General features: G+C 49.6%; 1 protein-coding gene across 1 annotated transcript in view; it reads left to right on the top strand.

Moving 5' to 3' along the window:
• Nucleotides 1–9,544, top strand: part of ANO2 (anoctamin 2) — a 337,925-nt gene extending 328,381 nt beyond the window's left edge. Inside the window, exons 24-25 of the mRNA XM_055568880.1 lie at nucleotides 6,534–6,639; nucleotides 8,674–9,544. Of these exons, the coding sequence (XP_055424855.1) occupies nucleotides 6,534–6,639; nucleotides 8,674–8,946 (379 nt within the window). The 3' untranslated portion in view covers nucleotides 8,947–9,544. The remainder of the gene's footprint in view (nucleotides 1–6,533; nucleotides 6,640–8,673) is intronic.
• Nucleotides 9,545–23,231: the final 13,687 nt, after the last annotated feature.

The raw sequence follows: 23,231 nt of genomic DNA, 5'->3' as shown, positions 1-23,231 counted from the left end.
TTATTGAAGGGAAAATTTCAAAGGACATTTGTAAGCAGCTTGGGTGGTATGAAAGTATTGTGTGCCATCTTGTTCAGCATTAAGACATTACTTTCCACTGGACTGGGACTATTAAATTTTATTTTTACATACCACTGTTTGGGGTTGAGAAATGCATTTACTAACTGATGTATATTGACTAAAAGATCGTATTAGAAAGCTGTTTCACATATATATGGAATCTAGAAAGATGGTACTGATGAAGCTATTTTGCAGGGCAGCAATGGAGATGCAGACATGGAGGAAAGACTTATGGGTGAGGGCAGTGGGAGGAAGGAGAGGGTGAGACGAATGGAGAGAGCAGCGTGAAACATATACACTACGATATGGAAATTGATAGCCAATGGGAATTGACTGTGTGACTCAGGGAACTCAAACCAGGGCTCTGTAACAACCTAGAGAGGTGGGATAGGGTGGTGGGAGGGAGGTTCAAGAGGGAGGGGACATAGGTATACCTATGGCTGATTCACGTTGAGGTATGGCAGATATCAAACCAATATTGTAAAGCAGTTATCCTTCCGTTAAAAATAAATAATTAAAAAAAAAAAAGCCATTTCCAGGACGTCCCTGGTGGGCCAATGGTTAAGACTCAGCACTTGCGCTGCCGGGGGAATGGTATCCATTCCTGGTCAGGAAGCTAAGAGCCCGCATGCTACAGGGAGTGCCCCTCCCCCCCCCCCCCCCGAGAAAAAAGCCATTTCTGAATGTCGAGGACCAGCCCCTTGGTTTATTATGTCAGCAGCTGCAGTGACTTTGTATTGTGATGACCTGTGGCAGGTGTCACTGTCAAGGTCATCCTGCAAGTGAGGATGGGAGGGGGACATCTGAGCCAGGAGCCTCTCCTCCCTGCCTGCACCTCAGTTCCCCATCTGTAAGAGTGGGGACTTGGAATAAATCACCTCCAAACCTTCTTTTCTACTTCGTGCAAAAACATCAATAGTGAGTGACACGTGTAATATATAAATTTATTCCTGTGAAAGTTTTAAACATTACAGGCAACCTCTCCAACCGGTCCCGCATCCACACAGCCCTGCCCAGCCCTGGGCATCTTTCCAGCTGTAGCCCTGGTGACATGTTTGCGCGACCCTTTCTCAGTCGTTTTCCCATGTATTAACATAAAAATGAATTTATAGAACTTTTAAAGACACTTCACAGGTTCTCTTTCTAATAATGAACTATATTTTGAGTTAATAGGAACCTTATTTCTTTAGGTCATGTATACATTCAGTGTGATTATTTCACAGTGTTCAAACAATCTAGGTAAAATATGAATGCATTTTTAAAGTTAAGAGTTCGTGTTGATTTTTGTACCTCTTTTACTTAATGGATGTGAGTTTGCTTCACTTAACCCTGTGATTTGGCTCCTTGGAAGCTCAATGTGAAAGTAAATTTGGGTCACTGAATATTGCCATTAATTGGATCTTTTTAAAGAATATTCTATTTATTTTTGGCTGTGCTGGGTCGTCACTGGTTTGTGCAGGCTCTCTAATTGCAGTGAGCGTGGGCTTCTGTCTAGTTGTGGTGTGCAGGCTTCTCGCTGCGGTGGCGTCTCTTGTTGTGGAGCACAGGCCCTGGGGTATGTGGGCTTCAGTGGTTGTGGCACGTGGGCTCAGTGATCGCAGCTCCTGGCTCTAGAGCACAGGCTCAGTAGTTGTGGTGCATGGGCTTAGTTGCCCCACAGCATGTGGAATCTTCCTGGTCCAGGGATCGAAGCTGTGTCCCCTGCATTGGCAGGCGGATTCTTAACCACTGGACTCCCTAGGAAGTCGTGCATCCTTCTTTTGCAATTAAGAACTTTTTTGTTCTAAAAGTCATTCTTTACAGATGTATGTGCGTTTATATGTATATGTATACGTATATGTAAAGGGAAAGACTCTTTTCTCAGCCCCCACCCCAGTCATTCTCTCCCAGAAGAAACTGTTGTGTCCATTTCTGCCTTCAGAAATCACACTCACACGAGCCGTCTCATTTACTGCTCACTGTGTTTTCCTTCGACATTCAGTGTAAATACATACACACACACACACACACATGTACTCATGTTCCTTTGTTCATGGTGGGTTGGGAAGGCTGTCCCGTGCACACCTTCTATGTACCCAGCCCAGTGATGCACATTTTGTTGGCTCTGTGAATTTAGAATGATGAGGTTCGGAAACATGGAATAACTTTCTCGGGTTCTTACAATTAGTAAGGGGCCCAGCCGCTCCAGTCCAGTTTTAGACACTCTAGTTGTTTCATTATTGGAAGACTCTCCTTATTACAAGACTCCAGGGAACTCTCAAACTCGATGTTAAGGCTCAAAGAAAATAAAGGAAGACTAAAGGGACGAGGGTGAGATATGGGAACTGTTCCTAAAATTATAACCCTGAGCTTCAGCCCCGGCCAGCAGATGCAGGAAGTGAGCACATGTGGGGTTCTCCCAGTGCTGGGCCACCCAGTGGGACTTTGGGAGACCCAGAGCTCTCAAAACCAGGGGAAAGGGGATGGCTTTGGGAAGCATTTGAGCTGATGGGAACGGAACAGAAGCTCTCCTGCCCATCAGCCTGACGCTGGCCTGCTTCGTGCCTTCACCTGGACTGAGAACCTGAGAGAAGCTGCCTGCAGTTGGGCATCAGCTCTATTCGGTTCATCTCAGTATCATGGGACACTCAGGGCATCTGAGCCATGCTCAGAAAGCCATGCTCCTGGAAAGCCAGGAGGAACTGGGGGCAGGGGTGTACCTTCTCTGTCCTCTTTTAACAGAAGAGGTGTACTTCTTAAGTCACCTTCCGTTAAAGGAGAAAGAACAGCTCCGATGTATCGGGTCCTCTGACATGTCTGGAAGTGTGCTGAGTGGTCTTCATTACAGCTTTGTGAGATGGAACACCCATGTTTCATGGACGAGGACCCCAGCCATCAGGTCGTTAGGTAACTTGCTAGAGGACAGAGAAGTGAAACAGTGGGGGTGGGATCAAGCCTTCGTCTGCTGACTCCCCAACTTTTGCCAATGCCGTTCTCTGCACTGGGCTTGGAAGTGAAACAGACCAGTGTCACTGGGTTGGCCACAATTAAGTTCAATAGCCACTCTGTCTTTTCTGGACACGTCTAGTCTTAAAACTAATGATCTCTTTCTTTAATTACTGTCTTCTGATTACTCAGTGAAAACATTTGATACACTTGAATTCTTAGGGTGAATTTTTTTTAATTCTGAAATCTGAGCTTTTGTTGTTGTTCAGTCGCTAAGTCGTGTCTGACTCTTTGTGACCCCATGGACGGCGGCACTCCAGGCTTCCCTGTTCTTCACCATCTCCCAGAGTTTGCTCAAACTCATGTCCATTGAGTCGGTGATGCAACCATCTTATCCTCTACTACCCTCTTCTCCTTTTGCCTTTAATCTTTCCCAGCATCAGGGTCTTTTCCAGTGAGTCGGCTCTTCACATCATGTGGCCAAAGTATTGGTTTCAGCTTCAGCATCAGTCCTTCTAATGAATATTCAGGACTGATTTCCTTTAAGATTGACTGTTTTGATCTCCTTGCAGTCCAAGGGACTCTTAAGAGTCTTCTCCAGCACCCACTTGACTTCTTAGGGTGAATTATTTTTAAATTATGAAATCTGAACTTATATTGGAATGTAAATGAGCAATCATTTACCTGGTGGCAGAGGCTTACTGGAATCAGTGTTCTTCAAACTGTGAATCATGGTTCATCAGTTGGGAAATGGCTTAGTGTATCATGAGCAGCATTTTAAAGACTAGGAAAGGAGAGGACAGCAGAGAATAAAAGAGTATCAGAGCACGGGATACAGCAAGGATGCGTGTGTTCTGTGTGATTTTTATTTCTGTGATACATATGCATGCGTGCATGAATGTAAAATGCATTGCTTACTCCAGGTCACAGTTTTTATTTAAAGTTAGCTTTGGAAAGAGAAATGTGAACAGATGCACAAATCATTAAATTGCACACTACTCTTTTCTGGGCAGTGCTGGCCCTGTAGTTCCTGACAAAGCACCCTTAGTCCACTGGCATAGCGGGACTGCGAGTCGAGCTTTCTGGACGGATCTCTGTGTTAATCTTTCCCCAGACCCTTGATGAGATGGATGTGCCTGCCAGATTCAAAACATGTTTTGGACACTCAGGGAGGGTAAAGTGACATTTCCAAACGCTGTGGTGAGTTAGTAGCAGAAGTGGGACCAGAATTAGATTATTTATGGATTCTTTGCAGACTGGAAACAGAGAGGGGTGAGCGATGGCTGTCTTACTGAGCTCAGTGAGCAGCTGTTCCTTCATCGATGGAGCTAGAAAACAAGCGGGAGTGACTTCGATTGCAGTGGCAGGATCAGACTCGACCTGGGGGGATCTTCCCCATGGTCAAAAGTCGGGGGGGGCAGAGGTGTACAGCACCCCTCTTCCAGGGGTCTTGAGAAAAGCAAGACAGATTCCTGTCTGCCTGGGATTTGAGAGGCAGAGCAGGAGGGTGGGCAAGCCTGAGATTTTTTCCCCACCCAAGATGACCTTATTCCCTTGGCCACACCCTCGCCCTCTCCCATGAGTGGGCGTGGTCTGGAGCTGGTCTTGTTTCTGTCCTCAGCCACGGATGGTGAGGATGAACCCTGTGGTGCTTTGCTGGGCTGCAGTTAGCCTTGCTTCTCATCCGGATGTCAAACCAAGCCTGCAACAGCTGTGATCAGCTGTCGGAAGAGGGGAGCTGGGTGGGAGGGGGCGGCTCCTGGCCTCTTGCCCAGCCCCAGTCAAACGTTCAGCCTCCACCTCTCTGTTTGCCTCTTTCTGGGGCTGATTCTCCCGCTATGACTTTTTCTGCCTTTTTGCCTGCATCTCTTTTCATCTTCCTTTTTTCCTCTTCTCCCCTCTTGGGAGGGGATCTTCTTGGGCCATATCTTCTTGGACTACTGAAAGCCCCCATGCTTCTGTGTGGATCTTTTAGAGCTGTGGGTTCATTCAGGACAGGGAAGGGTTCAGAGAGCACCCACAGCAGAGTCCCCCCCCTCCAAACCGCAGCTGGAGGCCAGGGGCTTCCCGACAATGGAGGAAAGCCTGGATTCAGGCAGACTGGGATTCTCACCTTGAATCCACCCCTGGCTGGCCGAGTATTGAACTTCTCTGAGCCTCAGTTCCCTCCTGGGTTACACGGGGATACCCGTGCCTGCCCACGGATCTTGTTCTCAAGTGAAGCAGCTTCAGAAAAGTTCCTGGTCGGGGGTGGACACGTTCAGTATATGCTTGTTTCCTTCTGGGTGCCCCCAACCCCCCTGCCTTCCTCGGCATCCCTGCACCCCCCTGGTGGCCTGATGCTACCCATCTCATGCTTCAGCCCAGGGCTTGTTTTGCTTTCACTGAACATCGAAGATTTGTTGAATTCCATGGAGAAAACAGTTCCATGAAGGAGCATAAATCTTCTGTACCAGCTCTTGCCATTTTTCCAGGCTTAGAAAAAAAGTGATTCTGAGAAAATAAGCCATTTTTAACACGAGTCATCTCAGGATGGGAAGCGGGGGGAGGGGGGAAGGCAACAGCTCAGACAAGCCCTAGACCTCTCCATGGTCTGAGCTCGAGGCAGGCACTGACATTTTGTTTTTCAAACTGTGGTGTGTGTGTGTGCGTGCAGTTCCTCAGCTGTGTTTGACTCGTTGCAACCCCATGGACTACAGCCCACCAGGCTTCTCTGTCCATGGAATTTTCCAGGCAAGAATACTGGAGTGGGTTGCCATTTCCTCCTCCAGGGGAGCTTCCCAACTCAGCCATGGAACCTGTGTCCCTTGCATCTCCAGCATTGCAGGAAGATTCTTTACCACTGAGTTACTGGGGAAGCCTTAAACAACATGAGCAGATGATCAAGATGGGCAGTTAAAAGAGGAGGCTACTGCCCAACTGCGACCATTACCACTGCTCCCCCAAATCCACTCAGCCTTCAGCGTGGTCTGAATCAGCTGTCAAGAGATCTGCATCTTCACTGAGTCCTGGGCCTGGGAGCACTCTGCCGGGTGTCTGCGCGTCCCCCGCCGCTCTCAGAGCCCACAGGCTAGTGGACCCCAGATGGATCCCCTGTCCTGAGTTCCTCTCATGATTCCTGGACCCCTCATGGCAACCCATTCCAGTATTCTTGCCTGGAAAATTCCGTGGACAGAGGAGCCCAATGAGCTGCAGTCCATGGGGTCACAAAAGAGTCAGACACGACTGAGCACACACAGAGACACATGCATGCACACACACACACACACACACACACACACACACACACGAAGGAGAATCCAAAGGAAACTTCTGGAGATGTTGGAGAGAGTGAGAAAGACACTTCTAGGCTGACATTGGCTCTTTTGGAGTTTGGACTTTTTTGGACGTTGTTGGTTGGGCCCTGGGTTCCTTACCTCTGCCTGCTACTCCCTAGGTCTAAGAGCCAAGGCCTTGCCTGCTGCTCTGACTTTTGAGGTGATAGCCAGAGAGGTACCTCCTTCCCTCTATCTCCTCCCAGTCTTCACATCGCCTTCCTTTCTGGACAGGTTTAAGGATTACCGGGAGCCTCCGTGGGCCCCAAACCCGTACGAGTTTTCCAAGCAGTACTGGGCTGTTCTGTCTGCACGTCTGGCTTTTGTCATAATCTTCCAGGTGAGTTGCTCAGCTAAGTTAGGGACAGCTGGTTAGGATCCAGGCTCAGGGATCCAGACAGCCCTGCCTCTGGTTTTCAGGGTGCTCTGTGACTCTCTGCTGGGTGAGGGCTTTCATGAACGCATGGATGCACAGAAGCAGAAAAGGGTACAGAATCAGGTTGCGAGGCAGACATGGAGTAACATGCAGGGTGGAGAAGGATTCCCACGTAAACCTCAGACTGAAAAGTGGGGAACAGCAGAGGGAGCAGAGTCTCAACCCGAAGGCAGACAGGCAGCCACCCCACCGCCCCCCACCGGTCTCCACGCTCAAGAAAAGGCTCCAGTTCTAACCCTTCCTTCCAGCTCCCACCGGCCCCCTCTTTGTGGTGTTGTTTCAGACCCCTGGTGGGAAAGGCCCCCAGAGCCCCATCAGGCACCCCTGCTGAATAGCAAACCCGAGCTGGCTATTCCTATCTCCCAGACTAGCTGGAGCTACAGTTGTGTCGCCGAGATGAGGCCCCCACTCCCACTGCCAGCCTTGGAGCAGAGCTGGGGTACCAGCCCAGACCACTTACCCATCACCCCCACCCCAGGCTTTTGTATTCCCCAAAGGCGGGTCCCTGGAGGGCTCTAAGGTATCCTGACCCAGCCCCCTTCCCAGGAAGTGGGGAAGATCCCCAGCTAGTCCTTCACCTGGAGAAGCATCATTCTTGCTCTGGAGGATGGCGGGGCAGGGGGGCGGCATGTGCTGAGATTCCTCACCTGTTTCCTGCTGCCCCCCGCCCTCAGGAGCCACCTCGCTTTACCACCACATGTCAGGTGTCACTTCCACTCCACTGGGAGGACTTGGTTTAAGAGGCGAGTGTGGGACTTGACTCACCAGCTCCAGATGCCCTGAGGCGCCCAGGGGCCCCTGGGAACAACCTTGGTTCCCAAGTCTTCCCTGGGCCTGTGGGTTCAAGGTCGAGCTGGGGGCGGCACATTTAGAGCCTGGAAGACAGAGGGCAGGGCTCTGGTGTCTCCTGCTCTGTCACCGACCTCAGGTCTAAGGAGAGGGGGCATGTGAGCAGAAGATGGGCAGGTGGAGAAGGAGACCACAGCTGGAGGTTGGGGGGGTCGGTGGGGGACTGGGAACCAGAGTTCCTGGGGAGTGGCCCTGAACGGGGCTGTACGCCACAGCTGCCTGCAGGAAATAGTCACCCTCTTAAGTAGAAAATGCTCCCAGGAAGAGGGAGGGGGTCTCATCCTACCTCAGGGGAGAGGACGCGGCCCCCCGGGGGGAGAAAGGAGCAAGTTAGAGGTGTGTACACAACCTCAGAACCCATGAAGGCTGGCGGAAGGCAGGGTCCAGGCAGGCGCTGTGACTGGAGATGCTGTGATGGTTGAACAGGGCCCACCTCCGATATGGGGGGCAGAGGGCCAGCTGGGAGGAAGACAGGGGCTGCTGGTCCAGGGAGAGACCCGGAGGGGCCATCAGGCCTTATGGCCACTTCCTGAGAAGTTCAGGAGGGAGGGGTCATGTGTATGCCAATGGCCGATTCATGTTGATATATGGCAGAGGCCTTCACAATATTGTAATTATCCTCCAATTAAAATGAATAAATAAAAATTTTTTTAAAGCTCTGGAACCGGACGCCTGGAGGCAAAGCAAGACATGGGGGGTGGGAGGCAGACAGAGAGAGGAGGAGTGGAGGAGGCAAAGAAGGCATGGCTAAGAAGGGAAAGGCTACCCATGCCAGTATGCTGGCCTGGAGAATTCCATGGATGGTATAGTCCATGGGGTCGCATAGAGTTGGACATGACTGAGCAACTTTCACACACAGGATTCTGTCAGGCCATGTGTGGGAGGGGGACTCGGTCACTGCTCCACTTTCTCCTGGGGACCCCGAGGGACTGTCATGCTCGCTCGATGGCTGAGATCAGCCGAGGAGCCAGAGGAACCCAGAGCCCCCTGCCCCCAGTTCTGGGTCTGTGTCATCACCCCCGCCCCCCACCCCGGCTCGGAACCCTCCAGGCGGGGCCTCTCCTCTCACCCCTCCCCTCACCCTCCCAGAACCTGGTGATGTTCCTGAGTGTCCTCGTGGACTGGATGATCCCTGACATCCCCACGGACATCAGCGAGCAGATCAAGAGGGAGAAGAGCCTGTTTGTGGACTTCTTCCTGAAAGAGGAGCACGAGAAACTCAAGCTGGCAGAGGAGCCAGCCCGGAGGAGCCAGAGCAGCGGCCACCGCAGCAGAAGGGGCCCAGCAGCCAGCCCGGCGCCCTCGGGCCGGAGCCAGCCGGGCAGCAGTGCGTCCTTGGGGTCCCAGCACACCAGCGTGTGAGCCGGGGCGTGGGGGCAGCAGAGACCAGCACGGGGCTGTGCGCCCACACGGCGGGGTGTCCATCCTTCCACAGGGTCGTGAAGACAGAGATTCGAGAAAGGAGGCGGAGGATGTGCGCAGGAGGAAAGGGAATGATTCTGCTTCTCAGAAGCTTCGGCTTGGGTTTCTTTTAGGTCCTCTTGAGCTGTATCCCTTGAGGGGTTGGTACCCCCTTTTGCATCCATCGGTGAAAGAACTGGGTCCCTCCAGCCCAGGGTCCCAGGCACCTTGAGCCTGCCCCTGCTCTGCCCCCTCCCCAGGTCCCCTCCCCGCATTTCAGTGGCCACAGGCCACAAGCAGCACAGTCCAGGCCCTGTTTCCACCCCATCATAAGTGATCTCACCTCCCTTCCCGGCATCACCCCGAGAAAACCCTCTGCGTCACCATCACAGCCTCAGTGGATGCAGCTGAAGCTCCCAGGCCGATGGCTGTGACCTCTGGACCCAACTGAGGAGCCAAGGTCCAGCCCTGGGCTTGTCTCCAGTCCATGTCCCGGGGATGCTTTGAGCTCAGTGCAACTAACCATCCTTTTATGCAGGTTCAGGTTTAAAATAATAAACTGAGACATTCTTTATAAAGATGCATCGCCTTGTCTTCGGTTCTCTCTCGCTTACTCTGCACTGGTATTTATGGAGCCCCTACTGTGTGCAAGCATGGTTTTCAGACTAGCCATCCAGAAGAGGAGAAGAGACAGAATGCATGGAGCTACATTCTGGGAGAGACAGACAGTGAGCTGATGTATGTGCAGCATTTCAGACTTAATAAGAAACATGAAATAGAACAAGGGAGACAGGAAATAGGGAGGGAGGGCACGGAAGGAGGGATTTGCCATTTTATGTATGAATTAACGACGAACCCACAAGGGTCCAGAGATGACATCTTGCGCAGCTAACGCTACCGGGAGATTTTCAAGTGCAGTTGAAGGCAAAGGCCAACGTCACTTACCATGGCCTCTCACATACCTCCGCCCACCAGCTGCCCACAGCCAGTTGTGCTGTCCCTCCTTGGGGACCTGGCCCCAGTTCCCTGCAGGTCAGTGTGACCCACGTCCAACTCAGTCACAGTGGGAGCTGTCAGGAAGGTCGCACCCTCCTGGCAGGTGTTGGTTACTTTGACACGCCGAAGTTTTAGATTGGTTTTCCAGTCTTTGATTTTCACGCCCACCATCTTTTTTCAACATTTTATCTCCTTGTCTGAGTCCTCTGTACTTTAGGAACATGTTCTTCCCAGAATAATGTTACTCTCCCTGACACACACCCTTCCATCCATGTATAGTCTACAACACAGGAATCCAGCAGCGTCTAAACTCTTACCTGAATCTATCATGGGTAATCTGGAAGGAAGGTGGACTCCCCAGCCCTCTGTAACCTTCCTCTCTTGCATTTCCTGTGCCGCTGAAGGCTGGACCTTATCTTGCAGTGTGTTTTTCTTTAACTTTTAATTTTATAGTGGAGTATAGCCGATTAACAGTGCTGTGGTAGTTTCAGGTGGACAGCAAAGGGACTGTATGCATGTCTTCATTCTCCCCCAGACTCCCCTCCCATCCAGGCTGCCACATGACATTGAGCAGAGTTCCACGTGTTGTATAGTAGGTCCTTGCTGGCGATCCGTTTTTAATATAGCAGTGTGTACATGTCCTGTCCAAACTCCCTAGCTATACCTTCCCCCGATCCTCCCCACCTGGCAACCGTAAGTTTGTTTCCTAAGTCTACGAGCTGAAGTGTGTGTTTTCTGTGATACAGTCTTGCTGGTTAATAAGGTTGAACTGGGTACCGCTTACACCCATTCCCACCCTAACAAGTACAGTGCTGCGGACTCCCCACAGCACGGCACTCATAAAGAGTGTGGACCAGTGTGGATAACTCAGCTTGCCTTCCATGAAACCAGTCTACTCTCCTTTTGCATCCCGGTCCTGGCCAGCCGCATCTCAGGTCTCCTAGCTCTCTCAAACCCAGGTACAGTGCATGCGTGTTCAGTTGTGTCCTACTCTTTGCGAGCCCAAGGACTGCAGCCCTCCAGGCTCCTCTGTCCATGGGATATCCCCTGCAAGATTACTGGAGTGGGTTGTCAATTTCTGCTGCTGGGGATCTTCCCAACCCAGGGATCGAACACACATCTGCATTGTAGGTGATTCTTTACCACTGAGCCACCTGGGAAGTCCTCAGCCCAGGTACATGCATGTGTGTGTGCTAAGCTGCTTCCGTCATGTCCGACTTGTTGCAACTCTATGGACCATAGCCCACCAGGCTGCTCTGTCCATGGGATTTCCCAGGCAAGAATATTGGAGTGGGTTGCCTTGCTCCCCTCCAGGGGATCTTCCCAACCCTGGGATCGAACCTGCGAATGTTGCAACTCCTGCACTGCAGGCAGATTCTTTACCACTGAGCCATTGGGGAAGCCCTCATCCTAGGTAAGCGTTGTCCAAATTTCCACTCCTGCCCCCTCCCACGGGGGTATCTGCTCTGCCCAACCACAGCAGAGGGCGCCAGAGAGCAGAACCCACCCTTCAAGGTTGAGCCACAGGTTCTGCAAAACAGAGCAGATGTTTCTTCACCAGGCAGCCCTGTCTGCACTCCTGGCTCCCCATCCACCCCTCCACCTCCCCTTCCTCCTCTGCCCTGTCCCCTGCACAGCAGTGGATGGCAGTGCCCCCCGGAGCCACCTCCCTTCAGGACTAGCCGGGAAGACAGACTCACCCAGACCCAGTGGATCACACCGACCCTTCCCTCCTCAGCGGTTCTTGCAGCTCTCTCTGCAGAAAGGAAGTGCAAGGCGAAAGCCAGATGGGGATGCCAAAAGACAGCTCTACATATGAGTTCAGGGACCTTTGTGTTTCATGAAGCTTCTTTCTCTCCCTTTCTAACAGAGGCCAGGGGCTTCCCAGCCCGGATGTCTTCCTCAATTAGGGGGGTGAAGCTGCAGACCGTAAGGGGAACAGGCAGGCTTTTGACTCTGATCCCATATCATAAGCAGCTCTGAGTTTCCCCCAGCTCTGGTTGGCCTGCCTCGAATTCCTCAAGGAAGTGTGTGTCAGCTTCTATCAGGAACCACATCTGCCTGGTCTGAGTGGGGCTGCTCGCTGGGAAACAGATGAGGCCCCTACATAGGCCTCATCAACCCTCTTCCCTGGCCCACCTTCCTGCAGCGCTCTTGGAAATTTTTCTCAGTGTATCTTTCAGCTTTAAACTTGGTTGTCTCAGCTGTCATCCCCAGACTTGACTCCGCTTACATCCTTCCAATCTTTGCTTCTTGCTGCAGTTTCTTGCCCACTGTCTTCTCACGAGACTTTTCCTGCTTTATCTGTCTTCTCAGCGGCCCCTGTTTCCTTCCAGAACCCCTCTGGAAGCTCCTCTCCACATAGCTGGGCAACATAGGTAGAGTACTTTTCCAGATCATTATGTTGAAAGTAGATGGTGATGGATTTCCCTGGCAGTTGGTCCAGTGGTTGAATATCCACCTGCCAATGTAGGGGACACGAGTTCGACTCCTGGTCTGGGAGGATTCCCACATGTCCCAGGGCAACTAAGCGAGTACCACATCTACTGAGCCGAATGCCCTAGAGTCCATGTTTTGCACCAAGAGAAGCCACTGCAATGAGAAGCCTGCTCACTGTAACTAGAAGAACAGCCCGAACAAGTCACAACTAGAGAATGCCTGCTTGCAGCAAAGAAGACCCAGCGCAGCCAAAAATAAATATAAATAAAACAATCAGATCAGATCAGATCAGATCAGTCGCTCAGTCGTGTCTGACTCTTTGCGACCCCATGAATCACAGCACGCCAGGCCTCCCTGTCCATCACCAACTCCCGGAGTTCACTCAGACTCACGTCCATCAAGTCAGTGATGCCATCCAGCCATCTCATCCTCTGTCGTCCCCTTCTCCTCCTGCCCCCAATCCCTCCCAGCATCAGTCTTTTCCAATGAGTCAACTCTTCGCATGAGGTGGCCAAAGTACTGGAGTTTCAGCTTTAGCATCATTCCTTCCAAAGAAATCCCAGGGCTGATCTCCTTTAGAATGGACTGTGATAGTAAATAAGCTTTTAAAAAAGTAGATGGTGTTATTGACATTGGCTGAACCTAACTTCGTGGGGCCAAAAGCTTCTATGATTTTAGGAACCCTCTTTAAGAAAAAAATACCCCAAATTAAGAAATAAAATTAGTTACCAAGGTGAATATTTATCCAGTATGAAAAGGCACATTGCAGCAAAATACATATTTTTAGTCTCACTCCAGAAACACCACAAAATCCATAGCAAATAATTTCATTTTTTAATTAATTGACTCACTCATCCTTATTACAGTCCTGACCCCTCCACACTGTTGCTTTCAGGGTCTTTAATTGTCTTTTCATATCAATAGTTCCCAGCACCAGGGTCTTTTCCAATGAGTCAGCTGATGAATGACTGATGCTGGGAAAGGTTGAAGGCGAAAGGAGAAGCCGGCGGCAGATGTTGAGGTGGTTGGATAGCATCACTGACTCAATGGACATGAACTTGAGCAAACTCCGGGAGACAGTGAGGGACAGGGAGGCCTGGCGTGTTGCAGTCCATAGGGTTAAAAAGAGTCAGACATGACTGAGCAACTGAACAACAGCCAGTATTTCCAATAAGGAGAAGAGAGAGGAATCCAGCCTTTTCCTCTAGCAAGTCTGATCTACATTTAACATTTTATTTTCAATAGACGCTTAAAACATTTTGTTTTAGTTCCACAACTTATTTTTCGTCATTTCATATGAATTTGAAGATGATGTTCAAATTTGGGAAAGCATCTATCGAGTTATTTACATAGATAAGCTCTAACATTGGAAGGAAAGTTATGACCAACATAGACAGCATATTAAAAAGTGGAGACATTACTTTGCCAACAAATGTCCATCTAGTCAAGGTTATGGTTTTTCCAATAGTCATGTATGGATGTGAGAGTTGGGCTATAAAGAAAGCTGAGCGCCAAAGAATTGATGCTTTTGAACTGTGGTGTTGGAGAAGAATCTGGAGAGTCCCTTGGACTGCAAGGAGATCTAACCAGTCCATCCTAAAGGGGATCAGTCCTGAGTATTCATTGGAAGGGCTGATGTTGAAGCTGAAACTCTAATACTTTGGTCACCTGATACAAAGAACTGACTCCTTGGAAAAGACTTTGATGCTGGGAAAGATTGAATTGGGGAGGAGAAGGGAATGACAGAGGATGAGATGGTTGGATGGCATCACTGACTTAATGGACTTGAGTTTGAGTAAGCTCTGGGAGTTGGTGATGGACAGGGAGGCCTGGTGTGCTGCAGTCCATGGGGTCGCAAAGAGTCGGACAAGACTGAGTGACTGAACTGAACTAAAGACTGAAAAAAAATTGTTTCAGACATTTTGAAAGCTGATTCACCTCTATGCTCTGTCTATCCTTATAGTGCTGGGCTCCCTTGGGAGGGGCCTTGGAGCTAAAACTTCCCTGACTTCACCATCATGTACCTTTCGGCGTCAGCCGTGTTTTGAGATCCATTGCAACTGAAACATGGAGTTCACACCAACTGTTAGGACTCCGGTGCCAGGGTACAGGCTTCTATTTCTTGGATATGACACCTCCCTCAGAGGTCCACTGCCCCTGGGTGCTCTCCTGGAGGCCCATAGAGTTAGGTCAGTGATGCAGATAATACAGAAAGTCCCCTACTATGAGCAAGAGTGTGTTCATAAGTCCAGTTTTTTCATAAGTCCAACAAATTTAGCCTATGTACCCAACTAACACAGTTGGCTATATAGCACTGCACTGTAATACGGTTACAATACTTATCACATAAAAAACAAACACAAAAAATAAAGAAAACCTTTTTAATCTTACAGTACTGTACCTTGAAAAGTATGATTGTACTGTATGACAGCTGGCACACAGGGGCTGGCATCGAGTGACCAGGCAACAAGAGTTACTGACTGGAGGAGGGAGAGGAGGCAGGAGATGGTAGAGCTGAAGGATCGTCAGCGATGGTGACAGAGGGCAAGCTGCTATTTCACTCACTTCTGATGTTGACGGAACACACGTTCGCATCTTTAAGTGTTCACAACTTTAAAGTTCGTATGTAATGACATGAGGACAGTTGCCACTCACAGAGCAATTAGTGGGGGCCAGTTCCTCCACTAAGAACTGCACACCCTTCACCATCTTTAATCCTCAGAACCTCCTGGGAAGTGTCTTTATTCCTACCTCACACAGAAGCCACGGGAGCCACAGCACCAGCTTGGATTGCAAGCCCTCCTTTTCCTGTGAGTCACTTGAACACCCACCTGACTGTTAATAAAGCTGAACCAAGAGGCCATCAGTGTCCCCTCCTCCTGCCTTGGGTTCCTCCAGGTTCCCCAGGACCTACTCATCCCAAGGGGCTTTCTGGAGACCCCCTGAGAAGACAACAGGGGTATGCCATCTTCTTTGGTTGGTGTCACACTGTGCTATGAGAGTCTTACGTGCTGCTGCACATCAGCGCCCTTGCTGAAGTGCCTTCTTATTTACTTTTGACACACTGGGTCTTCCAGTGGGCTTTCTCTAATTGCGGTGAGTGAGGACCACTCTAGTTGTAGTGCACAGGCTTCTCATTGCAGCAGCTTCTCTTGTTGGGGAGCAGGGCTGTAGGGCTCGAGGGCTTCAGTACTTGCAGCTCAAGGCCTCAGCAGTTGTGGTCTATGGGCTCAGTTGCTCCACGGCATCTTCCCAGACTAGGGATTGAACCTGTGTCCCTTGCATTGGCAGAGAGGTTCTCAACCACTGGACCACTAGGGAAGTCCCTGAACTATTTCTGACTATAACAAAGTTGTATCCCACAGTTATCCCCTAGGGATCTCTGCCTCACCCCCAAGTACCAAACTCAGGCCCTTCTCGGAATTCCCAGGTCTTTGTATGAAGCCAGTTCCCTCGGGCATGAGTGGTAAAGGATCTGCCTGCCAATATAAGAGATGCAAGAGACCAGGGTTTGATCCCTGGGTCGGGAAGATCCCCTGGAGGAGGGTATGGCAACCCACTCCAGTATTCTTGCCTGGAGAATCCCATGGACAGAGGAGCCTGGTGAGCTACAGTCCATGATACTGATTTGGGATTATGAGTTGGGGGTGCAGATCTCTAAGTGTCAAGGAGAATCAGTTCACTTCCTTCCTCCAAACCAAACTGAACCAAAGCATTCATCTCTCAAGCTGCAGAAGCTCCCACACTCCCTCTGCTCTGGGCAACCCCTGGGGTACCCAGAAGGAAAGCTCAGTGCAGCCTTCCCTGAACTCAGAGCCTCTAACCTCAGAGGGCAGTGCTGGTGGGAAGGATGGGGCTGCGGGGCAAACACCATCACACAGAGGAGTATGGGGCTAGGAGAAGCTCTGTCTCTGCTCAGTGAGGTGGAGGCTGCACCTCCTGGCCCCCGAGCCTGGGCCCCCACCTCTCACTGGATAAAGAGAAGGTTCAGCCCCCAGCTGTCTGTTTGGGGGCCAGCCCCGTGGGGATGGAATCGTTCATGTGATGCCCAGGGGATATGTTCCAGCAGGACAGTTGGTGCTCTAAGACAATCTCCAAGCTGCTCAAGGACACAGAATACATTCAAGAACCAAAGGTGAAATCTGGTCTGACCAAAAGGTCATGCTATTTCTTCTATGCCAGGCTGCCATCGATTGTTTTTCCAAGTCTTCCCGCCAACTGTTTAATTATATAAACTCTCTGTTTTGCCAGACTTATTCATCGTCATCTCTTCTGTATTTCTGTGTCCCTTTCCCGGGCTTTTGCTACATCTGGTTGCTCATTTCTGGTTTGCTGCCAGGAACCCCTTGGTCTTACACCTGACCTCTGGTTCCCACCCATGGCTGCACACCTTGACTAGCCAGCCTTTCCTTCTACTGTATTTTACGGATCCAGTCCTCTCTCCCAGCCACAGGTCTTCACTCTTCCATCGCTGAGCCATGCAGCTCTGCCTGTGACCGGCAGGCTCAATGTTCCAGCACTCACCCTGCAGAAAGGTACACACACTCACTCATGGGCTTGACTTCAGGGGAAATGGACATGCGTCCCCAACCCTCAGGACCCAAAGCCTGACACAGTCCCTGCCTCAGACTCATCACTGCCAGGGATGAGGGGAGGGGGAGGGAAGGCTGACACACTCGCTGGTCAGTGAGAAGATGGGTCAGTAAGGAGGCTTTCATCAGAAAGTGGCAGAGACCAGCCATGGGCCTCCCCTCTCCAGGCCCCATTGCCTCAAGTGCCTCAGCTTTAGCACAGAGAACCAGAGCTGGGACTTCTCAGGTGGTCCAGTGGTTAGCCTCTGTGCTCCCATTGCAGGAAGCACGGGCTCCATCCCTGGTTGGGGAACTAAGATCATCCCCAATGCTGTACGGCAAAAAAAGAAAAAAAAAAAAGCCAGGCCAGGGATGAAAATAGTGAAAATTACTTTTCATTGTTTGTTCATTTAATGAAAAAGAAACTCAAGTGACAGTAGCATTTCTCTCTTCAGGAGAACTATCGAGGACAAAGATATAAACAGGCAATTCATAGAAAGGAACAAACTCACCCTTGCTGGTAATCGTAACAAACTTGGGGCATGGGAGCTGTACAGATGGGCAAAATGTTTTAAAATGTGGCTAAAACTGTTGCATAAACCTTTTTTATTCTGTGATATAATCAGCTTTATTTTTTGAATACTTTTTAAAAAATTGAATTATAGTTGATTTACTATATCACGTTAGTTTCAGATGTACAGCAAAGTAATTCAATTATATATGTATGTGTACATATATATATATTCTTTTCAGATGCTTTTCCCTTATAGGTTATTACAAAATACTAAGTATAGTTCTCTGTGCTGTAATATTAAAATAATTTTGTCCTCAATAACAAATAACCACTGTACCCCCCAAGTGCCCCAACCAAAAGTATTCTGAGGCCACCCCAATACTTCCTCCAGGCCCCCTGGTCTTCACCATGATCCTGGAAGTAAATAAAAGAAGGATGCTTGTCACAGCAGGGGACCTGGGGACCCTGGAATCAGTAGGCATCCAGGCTGTACCAAGTGCAAAGTGTTTAACCAAGTCTGCATAAAAGCACCATTTCCCAGATGCCTAACCCTGGAAGTCCCATCAGTTCCTGCTTGCCCACCACCCTACCCGCCTGGAGACTCCCCTTCGGGCAGCTTAGAATCCTTGGATTTGCTCAGGGCCTGTGAGTGGGGTTGCCCCCTCTTGTCTCAAGGCTCTTAAGCCACTGCAGGCGGCCAACGTAAACAAACCCGAACGCAATTGGCTGACTCTACGCCAAAGGAAACAAGCTGGGTGGCTGCCTACCTTCGCCTTGATTCCAGAACACAAGCCAGATCCAAGATGGGAAAAGCTTTGGCGTCTGTCAAGTTGGCTTCTCTGTGGAAATCTTATCAAAAACGTTTGGACCTTCCAGATTTCCTGGCGAGTCTGTAGAAAGGCAAAGATGGGCGTGTCTCCAGGTCCCTGTGCGCGTGTTCCCATCTTCCTCCCCCCCTCCCACCAACCCCCTCAATCCTAGTCTCTTCCTGAAGGAAGAGGTGATTATCATTCCTAATCTAATCCTGGGGGTATGTATTAATCACAGCCGACCCTTTTCCACATCCCCAAAGCCCTGGAGACCCTCTGCCTTTATTATGTTTTAGTGAATATACTCTGAGCCAGTTTGGGGCTTTCCAATTGACTCAGAGTATGGTGGCTAAGACCCACTTGCTAAGATCCCTCTGTACAGTTGGGTAGACCAGCTGAAGTTGACAGTGATCCAATCGAGACATTAACTGAGAACAATCAACATTATACCGCTCGGGAGATAGCCGACGTACTCAACACATCCAAATCGAGCGTTGAAATCATTTGCACCAGCTTGGTTATGTTCATCGCTTTGATGTTTGGGATGTTTGGGGACCTTATGTTTTCTCAACAACATATGATGGGCTTAAGCACCAAGGAGCCCAGCATATGACCACCTGCTATCTTTTCCATGTGACACATCCTTTGCAGGAGAGAAAGGACAGTGCTTACTCTTTTCCCCACCTATGTGTATTCAAGTCCATCTCCTCTCTCCCTCCTGCTCAAAAAGGACTTTGAGATGCTAAAATGTACCAAACTCTGGCCTAAGGCGGTGGTGATGTGACTCAGAGACACACTGATAGTCCCCTCGGCTTGCAGGTTCCTCTGGAGGTCACCTCACTCATCCCACTGCCTCCAGGCCAGAAACCATATCAAGCTCATCCCAGACTATATGCCCATGACCAAATGGGCAAAGGAGCCAGGGACCTGGGATCCATCAGTCTGAGATGAGAGGAAACCATGTTCCAGGAAAAAGAGAATGGCCATTGGCATGGATCATGCAGACCAGCCTCCTGACGCCACATAGCCTGTGATCAGAGGTGGCCAGCTGCAGCCCACATCCCTGGTCATGGTTGATTGGTGTAGGAACCATGGGTGAGAGAACAGTGGACTAATTACAGAGAAATTAATGCAGCATTTATCTGATTCAAAGTTGCTTGTAGGCAGTGACATTGCACAGTTACTAGGAAGGATGTCCAGTAACAGGGGGTGGCTTTGGTGGGAATTCTGAAGATCGTGTTCCTGGTGGGTGAGAGACAGCCCCACAGCTTCAATCTTTTCTCTCCTGAGGCCTTTGTGCTTGAGGTTCCTTTGCCTGAAGCTCTCCCATCACTAGTTCCCTGATTCTATTTGAGTCTCAGCTCCAATATTACTTCCTCAGAGTGGCCTTCCCTCATCATCTTCCTGGGGTGATTCTGAAGTTGAGGGGAGCACACCCTGATGATGTGACCTCCTGTTGGGAGGACAGACACAGAAAAGGAGCTTGTGGGCCCCAAGCTTTGCCATCTCTTCCAGGTGACCCGAGGGTCCTCACATCAGCTTGGTTCCTGGAAGTCTTTCCTGACAGCCCCGAGGTCCCCAGGCAGTAGCACAGAATGGCCCTCTGCCCACTGTGTGCTCACAAATGAGACAAGTCTCATTTAGAAAATGAGAAGGTGGTTCCAGATGGACTTTTCATTTGCCTTCTGACATCCACAATCTGTGCATCCAAGATGCTGAAGATGCTTGGGGAGAGTAGGTTACACTAATCCCAGGTACTGGTTTGGAATATGCTTAGGATTGGTATAAAGCCCCTTGCTGGCAAGTCTGAAGCATTGCATCCAGGAAGCTGTCCTCTCTGCTTCTCCAGACGCCATGGTGGCAGACAGTTATCATCTCTATCTTACAGATGAGGTGCAGAGACTTACCTCATCTAGTAAGTGGGAAATTAGCCCCCTAGACCACCACATTCAGTGTTCCCTCCCTCTGGCACATCAGCTCATGCTCTTAGCCAGGTGGCTACAGCATCAGGGCTTCCCTGGTGGCTTACACGGTAAAGAATCTGCCTGCCAGGCAGGAGAGCTGGGTTCGATCCCTGGATCAGGAAGATGCCCTGGAGAAGGGAATGGCAACCCACTCCAGTATTCTTGCTTGGAGAATCCCATGGACAGAGGAGCCTGGTGGGCTACAGTCCATGGGGTCTCAAAGAGACATGACTGAGTGACTAACACTTGGATTTTTCACTACAGCATTCAACAAAGGGCTCTTGCTGACTGGCTAAGAAGATACCTGGAGAAGGGGGTCAGTCCTGGTGTGTGCTCTTTGCCCTCTCGCTAACCTCAGATACCGCTCATCCTGGGGCCAGCAGACCTTCTGTGACCCTTAAAATTGGGTGTAGCATGAGTGCTATTCCCTCAGACCTCTCCCATTTTCACACACACGCACATGAGCTCATGCCATGGGGATCATAAATGCCTTCTTCCAAATTTTCTCTCTGCTCAGATGTTCTTTCCTGAGTTGTACATGTAATGACAAGGGGGAGATAAGGGAGTGAGTTGGAGGGGAAAGTACCTTCTAATCTCATTGTCTGTGCTGTCTGAATGTGTCAGAAGAATTCCACTTGTGTTGAGTTACCTACTGATGCAGGCATGTAAGAGATTGTTGGTCCAGGGGATATTTTTTGTGAGTGTTAGACTCTAATCTGTTAGTTGACAAGTCTGCACTGAGCATCTGCCCTCTGCATGGTTTGGAACAAAGTGTTAGCAGGGTACAGAGCATGAAGGTCCTGGTAATTAGATGGGAAATTAGACTGATGTATTTGAGAAAACATTTTCAGGAAGCAACACCCAGTGCTAACTTTGTGAACAAATGAAATCTTAGTGGGCAAAGAAGGGGTAACTGTTGCCATTTGAACTGAGCCAAGGCAGGTGACGGGGTTTTCTACCAATGGAAAAGTGGTGGGAAGTTTCCAGTTACCCAGGCAATAGCTTGCTGGGCTAGAGGGTGTGGTGACTGCAGAGGCAGAGAGGGCAGTGTAGATAGACAATGAATAAAATATGGGCTAGGGCATGGTGCTTTATAAAATTCTAGAAACCTCTCAGAAAGGGCTATGAATCAATTAACAAATCAATAAGCACTTATAGAGTTCCCACCATGGTCTAGTAACTGGTGGTTCAGAATGTATGGGCTTCCCAGGAAGTGCAGTGGTAAAGAACCTGCCTGCCAATGCAGGAGACCCGGGTTCAATCCCTGGGTCGGGAAGATCCTTTGGAGGAGGAACTGGCAACCCACTCCAGTATTCTTGCCTGGAGAATCCCATGGACAGAGAATCTGGAGGGCTACAGTGCATAGAGTTGCAAAGAGTCAGACATGACTGAGCACAGCACAGTAGAAATGTATATGCCACAGGCTGAGCACTGACATGAAAAACAGAATCATTGGAGAAGACATTTGGCATAATGAAATAAATCTGCATAAATCAAACGGGAAGCCATGAGTCTTGGCCTGGAGATGTCTCTGGTAGACCATGCTCCCCCTTGCAGTCAGGGGTGGATCAATAACTGATTCTCCTTAGTGGGTTAATGTGAGTGCTCCCAGGTCAAGGTGTTACAAGGAGGGTGTGACTTCTCCACTGCTGTGCCCACCTGCCACTTGGATGCAGAGTGACCAGTAGAAGGAGACTGGACCCTGAGTTGGAGTCTTGCTGACAAGGAGCACCTTCACTGGACGGAAGTCAGAGGTACACTTCTATTGTGTCCAGTTACAAAATGTTAAGAGTTGGTTTATTAGAGCAGGGAGTACTTTCTTAGCTCTTTGCATTTGGCAACCCCCACAATGAGATCAGGTAATCTTTCAGCAGCATTTTCTGGGACCCTTATCTAGGACTGAGGACGCACAAGTGGGCTTACATGAGGAGTTCGGGAAGAGTCAGAGCTTAGGTTGAAATGACTATATCTGTTGCTCAGGGCTTTCTGACTCTTTCCTGCTCCCTCTTGTGTGCCCAGAAGGGCACCAGTCCCTATACCTGCCCACTTCTTTCCCCTCAAAGCTCAGAATAACCCAGACTGATGACACATTCCCCCTTCTGTTTCCCATAGACCCTCTCATGGGAGAATCTGATCGATTACAGAAGAACGGTCTCTGATCTTTTCTTTGCTGCCTGTTGACTATTAGAAGATCCTAGATTATGTATATACATTTGCCACAGGGTCATCAATACATTGAATTTCATAATTTAAGATGCTATTTGTACCACACAGCTTTCCAAAAACCATTTGCATCATTTCCCCAGAAGGGCATAATGAATGGGAGATGATTATTAATTATTACTAATTATTCATAATTAATGAATCAGAAGTGGACCACGAGGAGAGGGGAAATAAAGGGTTCGAGTGGGTGAGTGAGTCGGGAGTGGGTGTGCTCAGGTTTGAAGGACCACCCAAACCCCACAGGCAGAAGGTCTGTGGGCCTCCCTGTGCAGACAGCCTTGGCAGAGCGGGGCAGCATGGCTTCGGCACCCTTCCTTTCTGCATCCCAGACATCCCTCTCCTGGGTCCCCACACCCTGATCCAGTTCCTTACCACTGCTGCCTGGAGCCCATAATATCCTCTTCCAGATCCCAGGTGATGATGCCAACTGTTCCAGGCTTAAATTATTTCTCAAGATGAAAAACTTTATGTATAAAGGGTCTTCTGAATTCTGAAAAAATAATTAAGGCTCCAAAGAAGGAACTACTTATAATTCAACAGTGTAAGGTAACACGACATAAAACGGTGTAATCACTTTAGAGAATTGTGTGCTGTTTGTCCAAAAGCTAAAGTACACGTTCCCTGGGGGCCACTCCTAAGAGTCCACTCTTCAGAATACACTAAACAGATATGCATATATTTGTGCAACAAAAGACAGATAAAAAATGCTCATACCAGCATGATTCATAAT

Source organism: Bubalus kerabau, chromosome 1, assembly GCF_029407905.1.
Source record: "Bubalus kerabau isolate K-KA32 ecotype Philippines breed swamp buffalo chromosome 1, PCC_UOA_SB_1v2, whole genome shotgun sequence".
Classification (NCBI taxonomy): domain Eukaryota; kingdom Metazoa; phylum Chordata; class Mammalia; order Artiodactyla; family Bovidae; genus Bubalus; species Bubalus kerabau.
This window is presented reverse-complemented; position numbering and strand designations above follow the sequence as displayed.